This window comes from Lathamus discolor, chromosome 1 (genome assembly GCF_037157495.1).
Source record: "Lathamus discolor isolate bLatDis1 chromosome 1, bLatDis1.hap1, whole genome shotgun sequence".
Lineage (NCBI taxonomy): Eukaryota > Metazoa > Chordata > Aves > Psittaciformes > Psittacidae > Lathamus > Lathamus discolor.
In genome coordinates, this window is record NC_088884.1 from 121,843,527 (window position 1) to 121,860,152 (window position 16,626).

Consider the following 16,626-nt stretch of genomic DNA (forward strand, 5'->3'; position numbering starts at 1 on the left):
CCTTCGAATGTGTAAACCCTTTTTACTTTATTGGGTAGATGTGTATATTACAGTGCCCTGGCTAGTCCTGTTGAGTGCCATTGTGTATGCTTGTGTCTTCCAGTAGGTGACAGGTTCGGGGGAACTATCAAGTCCCAAGTAAACCAAGGTAGTTACCTTGGATTTACCACAAGGTTTGTATGTAAATACTTTCTCTCTCTTTCACTGCCCTGTTTAGACACTTATTTAGCCACACTCAGGTTGCTGTGAAAGAAAGTTGTTCTTGGATGTGAGACTGAGAATTCTTGAGCACTTTTAAAGTTCATGGTATTTGCACATCTCTGATGGAAAGATTTTCTTTTTTTCTTTTTTCATGAAAAAGGCTTTTGTTGTTTTATGTAAGGTGTAGTCAAAGTGTTAGCATTCTGTTGTATGAGTAATGGGTATGGAGAACTGGTCTTCAGTTTTGAACTATTAGCCGTAATTATCTTTGATTTTTCAGACGGAAAAGTGTCTAGAGGCACCTGGAAAAGCCGACAGATGTTATGGATGTTGTTGATGTGGCTGGCATAAAAACGACACAGATTGTGCTCTTGCTCTGTTTTGCATTGTTTGTATCTGCCTCTGTGTGTTTATGCACACAGTGCTAAAATGTAAAATATTTTTCCTTTTCATATCACTAAATTACATTCTCTGTATCACTCTTGAATGTTGCAATTTGGAGAGTATAAAGGCCCATAGCTAACTGGTTTTAAAGCCTGCAAATGATCCATGATGCACTAAAGATAATCTTCAAAGTAAGCACACTGACAGCTTTTTTAGTAGTAAGCTTGGAATACAAAACAGTGTAAAATCAAAGTATTAGGGAGACTCAGTCTAGGAGGTTCGCTTCCACCTAATTTTTTTAGCACTTCTATATCTAGGTAACTGATCTTGTAAATGCAAGGGAAAAATGTAGTGTTAAATTTACAGAATGGGACATCCATTTATTGATGGTACTTGGCTCCCTGATTTATTTGACTGGGGAAGAGGAGAGGGAAAAGGCATTTCTTAAAATTTTGTATTGAGGTCTCTCTACTCGAATGATGTAATGTTGTGTTCTGACATTTTTTCCTATCTAAAAAAAAAAATTGGCTCATTTTGCTTCTTAATTATTTCTCGAAGCAAAAGACAAGTGAAGTTGCATGGGGTTTGTTACTGATAAAAGCAAAAAGTCTGGATAAATGATTTCTATACAGTTGCTAGAGCCAGAGCACAAAGCTCTCAAGGTGTATTAGTGAATATTGCATTATACAAGGGAGGATATGCAGGGCATGAGGTAAGAGTTCTCCAAAAAGAAAATGATCGTATACTGGTAAACTGTTTTAGTGTTGAGTTTAATTGACAGCCCCTAGAGTACGCCCTTTGGAGAGTCTCCTTGGATAAGACTGTGGCTGGAGACAAAAACAAAAGTTACTTCCTTACAACATATAATTGAATTGAATGAAAATCCTCTGTAACAGCAACCGGCCCTTTCTAAGTTAAACTTCCCCAAAATACCAGAGATAAATAGTTAATTACCCCAGGACATGTCCAAATAAACATTCAAAAAGATGGGCAGAAAGGTCTCAACATCAAATATGGTAGTAAAAATGACATACAGTTTCCACCATTGTCTGGGGAATCTGGAAGCCTAACTGGCAGACTGGAGGGTTCCTGTCAGTCCTAAGTCTGCACCTTGAACATAGTGATGAGTTTCAGATACTCCTTGAAGTTTCTAAATAAGTTCAAGAAAAACTGTTCGAAAGTATATTGTATTCTCTTCAAATAAATACTCCCCCACCACTGCTGCCAAAATCTCCCAAAGAACAAATAAGCAATACAAAGCAACAGAAATCCAGCTAGCATTTAGAGAAGTTTGGGAAAATCTGGTTTTTGCTTGGTTTTAATCCATTGATATTTAAAAATGAAACATTAAATAGTTGTTCCCCTGCTTTGGGTGGTCTCAGATTCATTCAGTTCTGTACCAGAGCAATCATCCTTGCAATTCAAACATGTTAGAGCATTTCAGGTAACAGGATTCCATGGGGCTGGTAAAGAATATAACAGTCTGGAATGTGGGCAGGTGGTAAAAGTCAGGGAGTTTTCTAGGTAAATTCTTGCCTTTAACAGTGCAGCAGTAGAATGCACATGAAAGAGGTATGCATTTATCCAGCTTCCATGAAATTTTCCTGCATTATTATACATTATTTTGGGGTGCCTCGCATGAGTGAAGAACTTGTGTCTCTGGATTCCTGCTGTGAAATTGTTACGGACACAATGATAAGTGGGGTATTTTGTGAGTATTTTTTTGTTTTGTTTTTCCTCCAAGATAGTGAGGTGATTTGTATCTCAGTAGTGAACCTCGTCCCAGCAGGTATGGATGTCAAGGTATCATTTACATCTGGTGAAGCAGCCTTGCTTGTCCTTTATGCCCAATATCCTCGTTCTTGACCTTGAAAGAGTGTTTGCTTTTCTGCTTTCAGGCTTCCTTTCACTTTTTAAAAGCAGAAAGCACATTCTCATGTTCTCTAATTAATTAGGACATTATCTCTTGTCCTTACACCAAAATGAGAAAATGTTAAGATTGGGGAAAACTTCATCTATCTTGACAGTCTGCATTTTTTCTACTCCTGCGGTACTGAAACAGTTAAAGAAATTAAACTAATCTGTGACTGTTCTGCCAATTGAAGTCATTAAGATCTCAAATTTTAATGTCTAATTTTTAATATTTAATAATGAAAAGACAGATTTTTAAAGCCACATTATATGTGTTAAGGTTTAGGCTTATGTAAGTAATAACCCTTTGCTTTATCTAAAATCTCAGGTAAATCAGCTAAACATCCCATGAAATGACTTCACAACCATACACATTAAACATGATTTTGATCTTGCAAGTAAAATTTAATAAGTAACACCATATAAGTGTTGCAGGAACAGAAAAGTTGTGTTGATCTTTAATAGTTTGTTTATAGTAAAGGCAATGTTATGTTTAAAGCATAAATACATTGTCCAGAGAGAAGTTTGTGTGCTCTGCTACCATAGTGAGCCTTTGCTGAAGTTGCTCAAGCTAAGTTAGATCCACTAGGAATGGGACATCTTGTCACATTCGGGATGAGTATCCATCAGTTACAGGTTTTCTTCATGTCTATTCTAACATAATTTCAAGATAATTCAATGGCAAGTATTTTAAATGAATACTATAACTTGCTCCTATTTTAAGTTGGATGGCAGGCAAACAGAAAGTTAGCTGTACTGAAAACAGAGCTGTGCACAGAAGGTGACAAATGAGTCTGCCATCAAAGGAAAGATTGGCAGCCTATGGCACATCCACCCAGCTGAGGCAACAGCATGACTGCTCTGGGCTTGTCATTATTTTAAAGATCTGGATTATAGATTCATTTGCATCATCAGCTCAACAGAAGGGCATTTGTTCAAATGGTCTGTAACATTAGTAAATGTGTTATCAAAACGGCGCACACCGCTCCATTGTAACTGTTGCTTTGGTGTTGTTCATGGTGCAGTGAACATCACTATAATGATAATGCCACAGATTTATGAAAAAAATTAAATTGGCAAATAGTATTGCTTTATCCATGCATTTTGGCCAAAGTGTTATTTTAGTCATTGAAAAACACCTTGGAGAGCAGATATGGTAATTTCCCTTTATTCCACATAGTTTTATTTAAAGTTCTCAAAGTTCTTGAGAAAATGAAAATATGACAGGTGTGCACTGACCATCCCCTTTCTGTGTTACCCTGATAGATAGGAAATTGCTTGCATGTGACTGGGTCATATGGCCAGAGATTTTAATTACTGGCAGTAAATTTGCCTAAATAGATGAGAATAAAACTTTTGGATTTCATGGGACGTTTAAATGTGTTAGCATTTGGAGTGAGTTATTGTTCCAGATTTTTAGTGGTTTCAGTTGGTGTTTTTAAAGCTGATGTGAGCATCAGATCCTATTTAGCAATATCTCTCACAAGGCCAGTGGGAGAAAGATAAAATGATAAAATTTAGAAGCATACTCCTGGGAGCTTAAGTTTTATGTCTATAGCCCTGAACTGAAAATTAAGTCTGAAACCTCCATTTCTTTCCAAGTGAGGAGGATGGGAGGAAGCAAAGATACTTCGCTTTACTTTCCATAAAATTACATACTCCATTCCTGCACTTTTCAATTTAACTGTCTATATTCCACCTGCACAACTGTGTAATATTCGTGTAATAGTCCCTTTGCTGTGAATGGTTTTGGGACATGTAGTGGTTGTGGGATTTTTGCCTTATTCTTTCATCTTTATTTCTTTGACTTCCTGCCACCCCCCGGTTTTCTAGCTACTGCAGTCACAAAGTGTCAGTAAATTTGGTGCCCTCACAGTGTTCTGTTGCCTTTTGTCTAAGTTTTTGAACATGAAGGAAATGATAGTTTAGAACATGCTTAAAGGGAAGGGGAAAATGTGCTGATAATTTCTGGTTTTGAGGTACTTCTGGAAAAGAACGGGTTTTTGCGTATGTAATCTGTATAAAATTTAAAGTACTCCTGTAAATAGTTATGAGTTAAGGTGATTGCTTAAAGTTGAAGATTTGAGGTAATCTGTTGTTGCAGTATTTGTCATTGACCTAAAAAGGTTTAATGCTCCAGTCAGTGTTGACGCTATTTAGGAAAATAGTATCGGGGGAGATTATGTTCTAGCACATGAAATAGTTGAGAGGCATTGCAGTCAGATGATACATGGTGCTGAGATCTCTGCAATTCTTACCTGGAATTCAGAGTTACAGTTTATGAATCCTGAATCCTCTGGGTAGTCCAAGGATGTCCTAACATTTGTAGTTACTTTTGAAAGGGATTTTTTAACATTCTTAACTGTGACTTGCAAAGAGCTGCCAGCTTTCTTCTAAGTACATTATTTTGAAAGCAGCTGGGTATAGTCCATCATGTCCAATCGTTGCACATCAGGTTTATTAACATTTCGCATTAATGGCCTAAAAACATTTCCAAAAATTTCTTGCTTTTTTCCAAAATTTAAGTCTAAGCACGGAGTCCTTACATAGGTTTTGAAATACACATAAACACAAACTTGCAGTTAGGTTTTGTATGAGCTATTCATACTTGTTTATGACGGAAACTTACCAGGATACGTTAATCTTACACTGATTTAAATTCCATTCATTCTTCACTGAAACATCTAACAGTTCACTGAACTTGTGTTTTAATTATCTATGAAATATAATTTATACGGAATTATTTTCTGTACTGAGAACGGACAGTATGTAGTATTACAATGCGCCACTGAACCTGGAAAGTGGTGGCATTTGGGGAGGAAGGAATAGGGAAATGGAATCAACCGTTATTTCTTGCAATTATTTTGATTCACGAATTGCCTGTTGGTTGTGTTTTCTTCACCTAATTACATAAATAGCATTTTTTACATTTTTGACATAAAGAGGCCTTTTTCTATTTTGGAAGCCACCAAGTTTTTGTTGGTCTGATGTATATGAACCTCAATTAGGCTTTGAGGTTAATTTAAATTTTGTATTAATGTATGAGATTCTGTCTTAATTTCCTGACAGCAAATAGGTGTGTATAGTAGTGACCAGCATAAATAGTAAGGAAGTGTTTCATGGCATTGTCATTTGGAAGTTCTGACTTTTAACTACTGTTTTAGTGGTTTTATTTGTGGTTTTGTGTTACTCTTCAAGACACATGCCACAGAAACCTAGGCTAGGTTTTGGTTAAATGATGCAGACCAACACAAGCTGATGCAGAGTAAGACGCATGTTGATAGTTATGTCTGTAATGAAGTTCAGAAAGTGGTGTGCTCCCTTCCTATGCTGGGGAGTTTCTGTCTTGGCAGAACTTAATTTTTCCTGACATGAGTGTAAAACATCACACTTAAACTCTGCTCATGGTGTTAACCGCAAGGCCACCAGATCAGACTCAATAGGGTTTTAATTGCTTTGTCAACAAGTGGTATTTTTAAATTTTGTACTGGAGAGGGTTTGTCTGAGCTTCCTAGAATGAGGAACTTCTGCTGCTTCTGGTCAGCACTTCATCAGAAAATTGATTGTGCTCAGCATTAGGCTGTTTTACAAGGCTTAAGCATAATTTAACATTTTTAAATCAGCTATTGGTTGCCTTGGCACAATACAATTGCAGCAATTCTAAACTAATTTTTGTAATTCAATTGTTTGAAGAGTAACTTATTTAGCATATACTAGAAGACCAAGGGCACAAGTGTCATTAAACTCTCATGAGTTTAAATATATTACATTTCAAATGTGGTGTGTACGAAACGCTGTCCTTAGAATAGCTGTGCAAAAAATAGACCAGATATTTCATGATCTTTTCTTGCCTTACTAGATCATTTCCATTAATTTTTATAGCCTCATTTACTAGCAGTCATTGCTAGTACCGAAAGAAATCACTGTGCAACAAACTAAACTCATTATCAGTGGACAGGCTATTTTGGTGGAAGGCAGCTGCAGATTGTATGACATAGTATTCTGTAGTATTCATTTTTTTTCCTGCATGTTTATGCCTGTGTAACAACTGTTAAGTCTTCTTTTTTCTTTGTGTTCTTAAAAGAAAAAACAAACAAACAAAACCCAACTTTGAAGTTACTTAAAGCACAGATGATCTCTGATTTTAAAGAATGTGTTATAAACAACTGTCCTGAAGTGGAAGCCTAATGGAAGATTGGCATATCCCTCTATACCCTGGTGTGGTTTCCCCTGTGTCAAGTGACATGAAATCATGGCATTTAAGATGTACATTGTATAGGGCTGGCAATTTATTGCTTGAGCATGTTTCAGCTCCTCTGCAGTATGAGGTTGCTGGTATAACATGAGAAGTGGTATAGTGTAAATGGGATTGACTGGGGTAATTTCTGGGTTCAAGATATAATTACAGTCAGTGAAGGAAATTATAAAAGCCATATGTATGTCTATCTCTTCCAGCTCTTGCTTCCCCATTTGTTTTTAGTGGAATGTGTGTATTTAGTGTGCAAGGAGGAGCAGGAGCTGTATTCAGACAGGCTTGAAACGATGTGTTAAAGGGTTTTGGACTTTTACCTCCCACAGCCCATGGGTATCTGTGGCCTGCATAGTGGCAAAGCTGCTGAAAATCTGAGAGCTCAAGTGCACTATTTATAAATACTTGATAACAATGTTTACAGCTCTGCAGCAGCACTCTTTAGGGTGGGAGGAAAAAGGAGGTGATGTCAAACCCTCTGCTTTATCCTCATCTTCATGAAAAGTCGTGTTCAGCTCAGGATTTGGCGAGGTAAACGTGGGTCTTTATTCCCACCCTGACTTCAGTGATATTCTTAGGAGCCAGCAGCGAACGGATCCCTCCCCTCTGGGGCTGCCTTGATCTTCAGAGGCTGATACCAGATACAGGCAAGAGCTTGCTGTTTTATCTGCATTGTCCATCTCTACCTTAATGAGTGAAATGGTTAAGTATCCGAGTGGGTGAGCCTCAAGGAATGTGTCTTCCATTTGACTTGAATATTTCTGTGGATAAAGGGTGAGGGAGGGAGAGGAGAGAGAGAGAGAGAGAAATCCACTTACATCACTCCAACTGCGTTGAGTGTGTGCCTGTGTGCAGGTTAAGAGACAGACTACAGTGTCTTTGCTTTCTGCAGGAAGCAGCAATGCCGTTTGTATCCTAAGAGGAATTTTTTATTTAGAAAAGGAAGCATTCTTTCTACCCAGGAAATGGCTTTCCTTGTGCGTTGCTATGCCAACTGCCTGCAGCCATGGTCTTCCAAAGTAAGCACAATAACGTAATTATATTGGCGTATTGCATTCAGAGTCATGATTCTCTGGGTTTTTGTGTGTGTGTAACTGTGTTGTATTTTTGTTGCTGACTCTTTGGGCAGTAGACATGCTTGTCTTGGTTGCGGGGAACAGGCATCATAAAATTAAATGTCCATCAGTGTCATGCTGCTGAGATTAATTGTGCAAACTTGGTTAGCTGAGTGGAACAGAGATCACTGGTCACTACTCTGTCAGCATCATTAGCAGCCAGGGGAGGAGGTCCCTATTTGCGTGCTCTGCCCAGATTTTGGGGGAGTGGAGGGTAGTGGTGGAGCGGGGGGAGGCTGCGTGTGTGAGTGTGTGTGATTGCAAATGAAACAGGAGTATTAACAATGCTTGGCTGAATGCTGGAGGCTGGTTCCTGCACCCTGACTGATATAATACTGTATTAAGCCTTTTTGAGGGAGTCTCTGTGCAGTCAGCCATTTTAGCTTTTTTCCTCCTTTTTCTTTTCTTTCCATTCCTCAGGCTTAGGGAATGGTTTTGTTCCCCTGGATGAATGCTGGATAATGTAGGGTTTCATCAGGCTCTGTATGTCCTGACACGCTTAGACTTTGTGTTACAAAAATGGAGACTAACGCTGTCGTTTGGATTGCTGCTCTGCACTACAAGTGTGAGGGGGGTTTTGAGCTTACCAGTAGTGACACTTTTAGCTCCAGCTTGGTTTCACCCCCTCCTCCTCGTTTTAATTTAATGCTGTAGAGGGTGACTTGCCATCCATAAGAAATTGGTACATGATGTGTAAATTCAGTTCAGTTTATGTTTCTTCATTATGAAACCACTTGCAATCCCAGCTAACCATGGAGTTATGGGCCAGCAGGAGAAACACTCAGTAAGTATTGCAAATTCTGCTTGTTCTATCAATAACCTGTCATGGGCAAACTGCATGGAGGTTGAAACTGCTTGTCGTCCTGCTTGTGGGCTTTCCTGCTTGTGAGTTTAACAGTGGGTTTTGAGGGAAAGCTGTACCTGCTGTGGCATTAGAGTCCGTGGCTGTATTTAAGATTGTTTTTAGCTTAGAAAAGGCAAGTCTGTAGGTTCATTCTGAATGTTAAAAATTGATTGAAGAAATGCTGGCATACCTTAATTGGGCAAGAAGCAATGAGCATTCTGTTAAAATCAGTATGCATTTGTTAAAACTTTAAAGAAATATGCAAGCTGTATAACAAGTGATATAATTGTAGGTGGTGATAAGAATAGATTTATCCTGCCTAGTGTATGGTACTTGTGTGCTGTTGCCTTGTAGCATGGCGTTTAACATCTGTGATACACTTATGCTGAAAATGCAGAAACTGTTAGTAAAACATGGAATGAACAAAAGGCGTAAGTACTGCTGCTTTCTAATTGATCCCATGAGTCAGCTTCACCTTTGTCATGCTTTAATCCCATAGGCTGCTTGTGTTTATTGTTTGGGAAAAATGCATTCATAAGCAGAAGAGCAAACATTATTTGAAAAGGCCTCAGGTGTCAGGAATTTGATATTTAGGTTTTACACGATAAAAAGATTGTAGCAGTGTAGATTTTTACTGCTCAGTTAACACGCTTAAATCTTCACGCCAGATTTTACATGGTTCAATATAATTTTCAATCTTACAGTTTGTTTCTTGGAAAGATATTTTTATATATGTTATGTACATACTGCGTGTGTTTAGAATGTGCATGGGAGTGTGTATGGTATGTTCAGCGTATACAGCTGAGAATTGTAAATATGGGGAAGATGTGATAGCAGGAACTTTTTAAAGGAGGAGCATTTTCTTCAAGAATTCAGTTAGATTGTGTAGAAATATGGAAACTAACCTAGAAACATTTCAGAATGTGTCTAGTGGATTTTTCTTATGCATGCAACAGACATATCACATTTTCTTGTAGACTGTTCCTTCCTCCCCTTTCTTAATTACATTCTGAGTGTAAAAGGAGTTCATGTTACCAAATCATTTGCTGCTCATGAAATATTTAGAACTGAATCTAAAAAATAAATAAAATTAATTTCCTCCTGAACTCAAGTATTGAAGAACCTGAAATAGAATAGGATACCTTGAATTGGCAAACAGGAATAAAATGAGAAAGATGCATAATTGTTGGTTTTTCCTTCTCTTTGTACTCTCCAAAGAATGTTGATGAAAAGTTCTAGATTGATTCTGATAAGCCAGCAAGTCTAACTGATGTAAAATAATTGCTTATAGATAAAGGAAAAATATTAACCTGGCATTTTAGAGACACTATGTTACATGCTCTGTCATATTTCAGTTGTATTACTTTGAGTTAATTAAATTGTAGAGATGTAGGATTAATAAAAGGGAAAAGATCAAAGTATTGCTTTACAAGAAATTAGTTTACCTTAGAAATATCCACATATATATAACAGAATGAAATGTTTGACACAGGGCTGGCACGCAATTGCAGAATTTGCATGAGCAAAAGGCAGAGTTTAGAGTTTATATAGAAGTTTAAGATGAAACTGTTACAATACAACATAGCCCAGTGAAAAACGTCATTTTGGCAATGAAACTTTCCATGCTTGTTCTCCAGGTAGAAGTTATTTTGCTTGGAAAATGGGACCAAAAGATGTGAATTTTTTTGATAGAGAAGAAAGGCAAGCTTGGAGTTTTAATGTATACAGACTTTGTCTAGCTTTGTCTAAAAGGTAAACTTACTGAATTAGTACTTTTTGGTGGTGTGTTATTTTCATTTTAGTATGTTCCCAGAATCCTAAATCTTTTCTTGGTATCTGACTTATTTCAAGGAGAAAGCCTTAATTACTTCTGTGACATCCCTACCTAGAGTCTCGCAGCTTGATTTGCTGGGACAATCTGGAATTGGATACAAAAATCTCTTGCGCAAGGCTTCACGAAATTCTGTGAATTAATTTGAGTTAATGCTGTTAAATCTTAGTTTCACATTAGTTTAGTTAGGGAATGAGGGATGTGGCTTAAAATCTACTGTTCTGTTGAAAATGGTATGCAAACTGGTCATTATGTTCATCGTGGTGAAAATGAAGAGAGGCAAAGTAAGAAATTGTGTTGTTTCCTACATTATTTAATATAAGAAATGGAATCAGCATCATCAGTCAAGTGTGCTGGTCCTACATGCCTCATGTTTTATAAATGGGAAGAGTCTGAAGCAGTGCTACAGACACCTATTTGAAGGTCATGTTGATCTATTGGTGATGTTCCTTCATACACAACTGTTGGCATCTGCTGGACAGGGAGTATGCTTTGGGTGAAAGATAGCAAAGAACTGTAAGCTGGATTGTTGCAAAAGTTGTTCTGCTTAGTTCTTGTATTGAGTGTACTTAACTAGATTTTGTGTATTTCACTAGGTTTGTTCTGTTTGCCTGTGTCCTTGCTTGTTTTTAGAGTTTTCTCAACAAGCTTTGTAGTGCTTTCATTATAATTTTCTTTATCTTAGATGTTAGGAGGCTGAGTGATGTTTCAAAAAAAAAAATGTTGCTTTGTAGATGTTGAAACAACTATCCCTTGAAAAGCTTCACACATTTCATCCTATACCTGCTTTATTATGTGAAAAAGAAATCACATGAAAGTCTAGCGCAAGAAGGTTCCCACGGTAGGTTTGGGCCTTCTAAAATGTTATCTTTCTATCTCATTTCTGCTGTGCCTTTGCATGTGGTGTTCGTAGGAACTATAGTCAAGGTCATTAAAAAAATAAAATTGACAGGTATAATGGTTTTTAAAAATGTGACTTGAGATGTGTAGTTCTTTCATGACTGTGTAATGATTAACAGCTCATGAATTGCAGAGTACTTTGGAGTGACTTACACACAACCTTTAAGAAAGTTTAAGTTACATTTTTACTCTGAATGTTGTTGAAATAAAGCTTGCTAATAAGGGATATTTTTCACTGCCAGCCCAGTGACTGACCTTTAGTGATCATGTAGGTACCACAGTCTTTTGGTGTACTTGACCTGTCTTGAATTACTGAAAAATATTAAAAGCATCAAGTCAAATCCTTGGCTTGTTGTTACTCTGTTTTAGTTCACGAATATTTGTGGCACAGTGCTAGGTGCTCTCTCACTCCCAGGAATGAGAAGGAAGTGAGTGGTATTTTGAGGAACAGTCTTGAGTGGGAATTGTTCAAATGAACTTGTTCTAGTTTGATGTGTAGTAAGGTACTGGCTAGCTTGCTTTCCTAAGAAATCTAGGACTACACAGAATAAGCATAATTATCTGTTACTGGAAGAGATCATCAGTGTTATTTTATAGCTCAGACAATAAGTGTAGCCTGGGATAGTTATTTGTCCTTTGAATGAGTTTTGCACAGCATGAATAACCCATGGGAAAGAGGTGTGATTTTGTGATCAGGTGGCTACACTTGGTGGGCTTTTATGTGTTTATATGTATATCTGGAAAAAAATAGACGTAAAAAAAAGAATTCCAGCTAGGTAGTAACCTGTTAGCTATTGCAGCTGCTGATGATGGTGATTTTGTTCATTTTAATGAATTACATTGCACTGGGACTTGATACAGGGTTTTTTCTGATTTTGTTAGGCACCTTTATTTTTACCATTTATTGAAACCAGTTTTCTGGTTTGACCCCTACTGATTATTCCTTTCCTTTTAATTTATATATTTTGAAAGAAGTATCCTCTATGAAGGCCAATAAAGGAGTTGTGGATTTTTCATATGGTTAGGAATAGTGTTTCACCTCTTCATAGGTGCATTATGATACAGTCTTTAATTACATAACCATGTATCGTCCGCAAGATTCTTCTCAAGATGGATAGCTCTGGTTTAATGAGCAGCTGTTTGATACTTTGGGCTAGCTTCATTGCTCAACAGGCCGGTTTGTGTTTTTGGCATACTAGTCAAGTTCTGCTTGGAAGACGAAAGTATTATCTTTTCTTTTCTCTTTTGTGGCTTTTTAAGGTATTTGTCACCACAGTGTTAATGTGATTCATTAAAGTAGTGCAGGGGTGGCACTGTCTTAATTTTTCAGATAGCTCTGCTGAAGCAAATATTTGGCAAAAAATAAGAACAGAATTTTGAGAACTTAAGATGCTTATTCCTCAGCATAGCTAGGCCTAAGTGTTAAAAAGTATGGATTTTATTAGTTTAATTTCTGTGTATTGGCCCAGTTCAGGCAGCCATGGCCTAATGATTATTTGAAAGGTTGATTTTAAGTGACTTGCCTGGCATCTGTGGTGGAGCCTGGCTAAATTCCTGTTCTCCAAGACAACATTTAACTGCAGATTTTTCTCAAAAGCTTATAAATGGCAAAATTTGGGTCATTTCATGGGAATGACAGTGAAAGCATTAGTTGCCTGCAGAGATGGCAACGAAAGCATCCTTGGCTCGCAGGACATGTCCTGCCATCTTTCTGTTACTGTTTCAAGGTCTGGGGATTGCACAACATATTTAAGAGAAAGGAGGAAAAGAATGAAAAAAGAAAAAGAAACCGTACGAAAAAAAGCTACCACCTCTGTGTATATTGTGTGTGTGTGCATGTGCACAAAAGTGCTTCCTCTACCTTCCTAAGAAGTACCTTAATTTTTTTCAGGTCAACATAGGTATGTGGCGTAGATGATCTCACAGGAGGGCATTTGTTCAGCAAGTTTATGAAGTAGGAAAAATTCGGGCCCCATAATGAGAATTGCGACTAGCATAATCAGTATTGTTGGTTCTAGTTTACATAGCAAAGTGCCCAAATCTAGTGGTGGTATTGGAGTGGTATTTACGATGGAGCACCTGGAAACGTGTCATTTGTAGTCACAGTACAGGTGTGAACCTGAAAAGGAGAGTCAGCTTTTTCCAAAGTGCTATTTTGAGACCAGCAGACAAATGCTGTTTATCATTACTGAGTTCTTGGCACTCCTTCCTGATCTTCAGCTGAAAATCCATCTGAAATTGAGAGCTGCTGATACCCAACAAGTAAAAAAACAACTGAGGAAAAAAAAAAACCCCACCAAAAAAAACCCCAACCCCACCAAAACCCCGTGCAATCTAAAAGCCAAACATCAAAAGAAATGAAAAAAATCGTAAGTGCTTTAAGGTACTGTTGGTTTGCTCTTGATCGTACAAGTTAAGAAAGACACAGGAATAATAGAAGCTGTAAAAAAGCAGAAGATAATGGATTGTGTTGTGCTAAGTATCACAGGTTAAAAAAATCAGGGAATTAGCAATGTGTACGTAGAGTAACATGAAGTCCATTGTAACTGGAAGCAAGCACAGTCATGTAAGGAGATCCTGTGCCTCAGTATCTAAAGTTGATTCTTTCACCTGCAAAGTATTTGCACTCCCTTATAGAATACTGGCTCAGGAATTTTGACAGTGGCACATATGCTTGAGCTTTAAACAATTTCCAAGTGTCATAAACCTGACAGTTTAGCAAATGGACCTCAAAAATATCCCAGTAAGATGAACTAAATTACATTTTTTGAAACATCATTTTTAGTTATTTAAGGCAGGAAATATCAGATAGTGATATATAAAGAAATATTTGTGGCTTATCAGTGAAATAGAAACCACTGTCAGTAGTCTTGCTTGGTTTTGCAGTTGTGGTTGTTGCTGCTGGTACTACTCCAGTATGCAAAAGCAATGGGGAGTGTCTCATGTTCTCTATCTGCTGCTTAAATGACCTGAAGCTCATCTGTAAAATACTTCTATACTTGATAGGTTTACAGGTTGTCTGTAAAATAGGTGAAATATCAAAAGATAACTGCACATGATTTAACAGTATGAGCATTAGGAACCCTGATTTTTAATTTCTGAACTAGAACTTGATAAACAAACTATGTTTGGACCATCAGCTCTCTGGGGTAATGAATGATGTTGGCACTGGAAACTTAAGTATAATTTATTTAAGCTTATTTAAAGTTTGTTTTTCATCAGCTATCTTAGGTATTTTTTTATTCCTTAGTGTATTCTAGCCTTTAAATTGCTACAAATTGGTTCTTAACAGCATCCTTGATGTTTGAAAAGCTGAACTAATTTTACTAACCCTTTCATGAATACGCAGTGGTGTGATTTTCATCTGAATGAAATAAATACATACTTTTCAGGATCTCAGGATTATTTTATTAAAGTCCGATTTAGATTTTTGATACCTTAGTGCAACAGCAGATGCATAACCAGACGATTAATTCTTTTCACTTACTATTACGAATGCATTCTTGTTAGCATTCTATGCATTTAAAATTTAATAGAAGTAATACTAGTAGAAAGAAAAAAACCCCTTGATTGTAGGGTATTTCAGGAATTCATGCATCTGAGGTTAATACTGAAGCAGTGTTTCCAGTATTCTTATTGCCAGTGGATGATGAAAAGTACTACTGACTGTGAAGACCTTACATGATAAGTATAGTTAATGCTAAGGATTTGAGAAAAATTACATATTAATTTCTCAAGATTTACCCTTGGTGAAAGAACCGTGCACCTGCCACACTTTATTTTCATATTGTAATTAAGAGAGCTTGGTAGCTGTGGTGGTAGAGAAGGGTGGGATGTCCTTGCATGTCTGCAGGAGTGTTAGGATTCTAACCTCTGCATGCTTAATCTGTCAATCTGCTACTGAAATGTAACTGCACTTGTATGGTATCCCAGTGCTGGCTGGTTGGTGGTTCTTCCAATTTTGTCGGCTTGCCAGTAGTCTTTTTTGCTGTTCGTTTTGAGATGGTGATGATTCAGCTGAGAACCACAGGGAAAATAAACTCTACTGAAGGGGTCCCTGCTCAGTGGGTTGCTTGGGAAAGTTGATAATATGCCCAGGAGCTGGAATTTATGAGTGTTTGTCATTCCTTCCCAAACCTGTATTTGTATGGTGGTGCTAGAAGGGCAGATAAAGGACAACAGATTGCAGTGCTTTTCTGTGGGTGATGCTGAAGGTAAATAGCCTTATGTTAACGTAGCACCTGACCCATATAGTGCTGCTAATTAGTCCCTAATACAGCTGAGATACAGTGGTGGAGATGAGCTATTGACTTTTTTCTTTTTTTCTTGGAAAAGATGAAGAAGGATTACAGTCAATTGCATTCGGTGAAAATATAACTGTAAGATAGGATGAAATTTTGTGTTAGTGTTGCTTGTAATTTACACTTGTGATGCTGGACTTGCTTCTTAGGCTGGTGCAGTATGGAAGTGTGCAAGAATGTGGGTACAGCCTTTGGCTGAATGCCCTTACCTGTCTTTTTGGGTTGGTATCGTTGCAGATGTGAAGTATTTAGCTAACCTGGCATTCTGTACTTAGCCTAACCTTAAGCTGGTCAAAATGCTAAAAAAGGGCAGCAGTCTTCTTGTGATTCCTGGTCTCCATTGCAAATGTTGGAGCACAAAATCCAATCATGTTTATAGTTTCCTTTCCATGAAAAGTGAAAGAAGATTTTCCTTACTGGGGGAGTAGTCTGATCATACAGCTTGGACTGGCTAGTTTTCTGGCCTTTCCTGAGTCCTGTGTTTCGGCAGGCAGATTGATGTCTTGTATAATATGCCATTTCTACAAAAGCCTGTGTGGAGTGCCTTAAAGAGGCATACAGTAGTTTGACCTGCTGCAAATTCTGTAGTTCCCGTGCTTTGTGGTCCCTGTGCCCCTCCTTCAAATCAGAAGGGCTTTCTGATTTTTCCTTACATGTTGCCCAAGTTCCAGTTTAGTGACAACTGTAAACAGTAGATATCTCTGAACCATTTGACATAGAGTGAAGTTTTTTGCCTTGAATATGAAGATGGTTGTGACTCTCTACAGTCAAATATATGCATACCTCCATGGCATTTGCAGCTTGTAAGGGAGATGACAGTTCTTCTTTGGACCAGGAATATGAAAACTGGTTTAACGCCAGCCTTCTCTTTCAGTCCCAGCTTTTTAGCT

The 16,626-nt window shown here is 37.6% G+C and overlaps 1 protein-coding gene across 13 annotated transcripts in view; it reads left to right on the forward strand.

Annotated features, from left to right (window-relative positions):
* Positions 1-16,626, forward strand: part of RAPGEF2 (Rap guanine nucleotide exchange factor 2) — a 193,083-nt gene that overhangs the window by 114,143 nt on the left and 62,314 nt on the right. For 3 of the 13 annotated variants that reach the window (XM_065693589.1, XM_065693551.1, XM_065693567.1), the window contains exon 1: positions 7,696-7,764. The exons of 7 other annotated variants lie outside the window; for them this stretch is intronic. In XM_065693589.1, coding sequence (XP_065549661.1) covers positions 7,711-7,764 — 54 coding nt within the window. In that variant the 5' untranslated portion in view covers positions 7,696-7,710. Of the gene's footprint in view, positions 1-7,695; positions 7,765-8,175; positions 8,645-16,626 lie in introns of those variants that run through there. 3 more of the 13 variants (XM_065693541.1, XM_065693532.1, XM_065693557.1) reach the window with 2 other exon arrangements.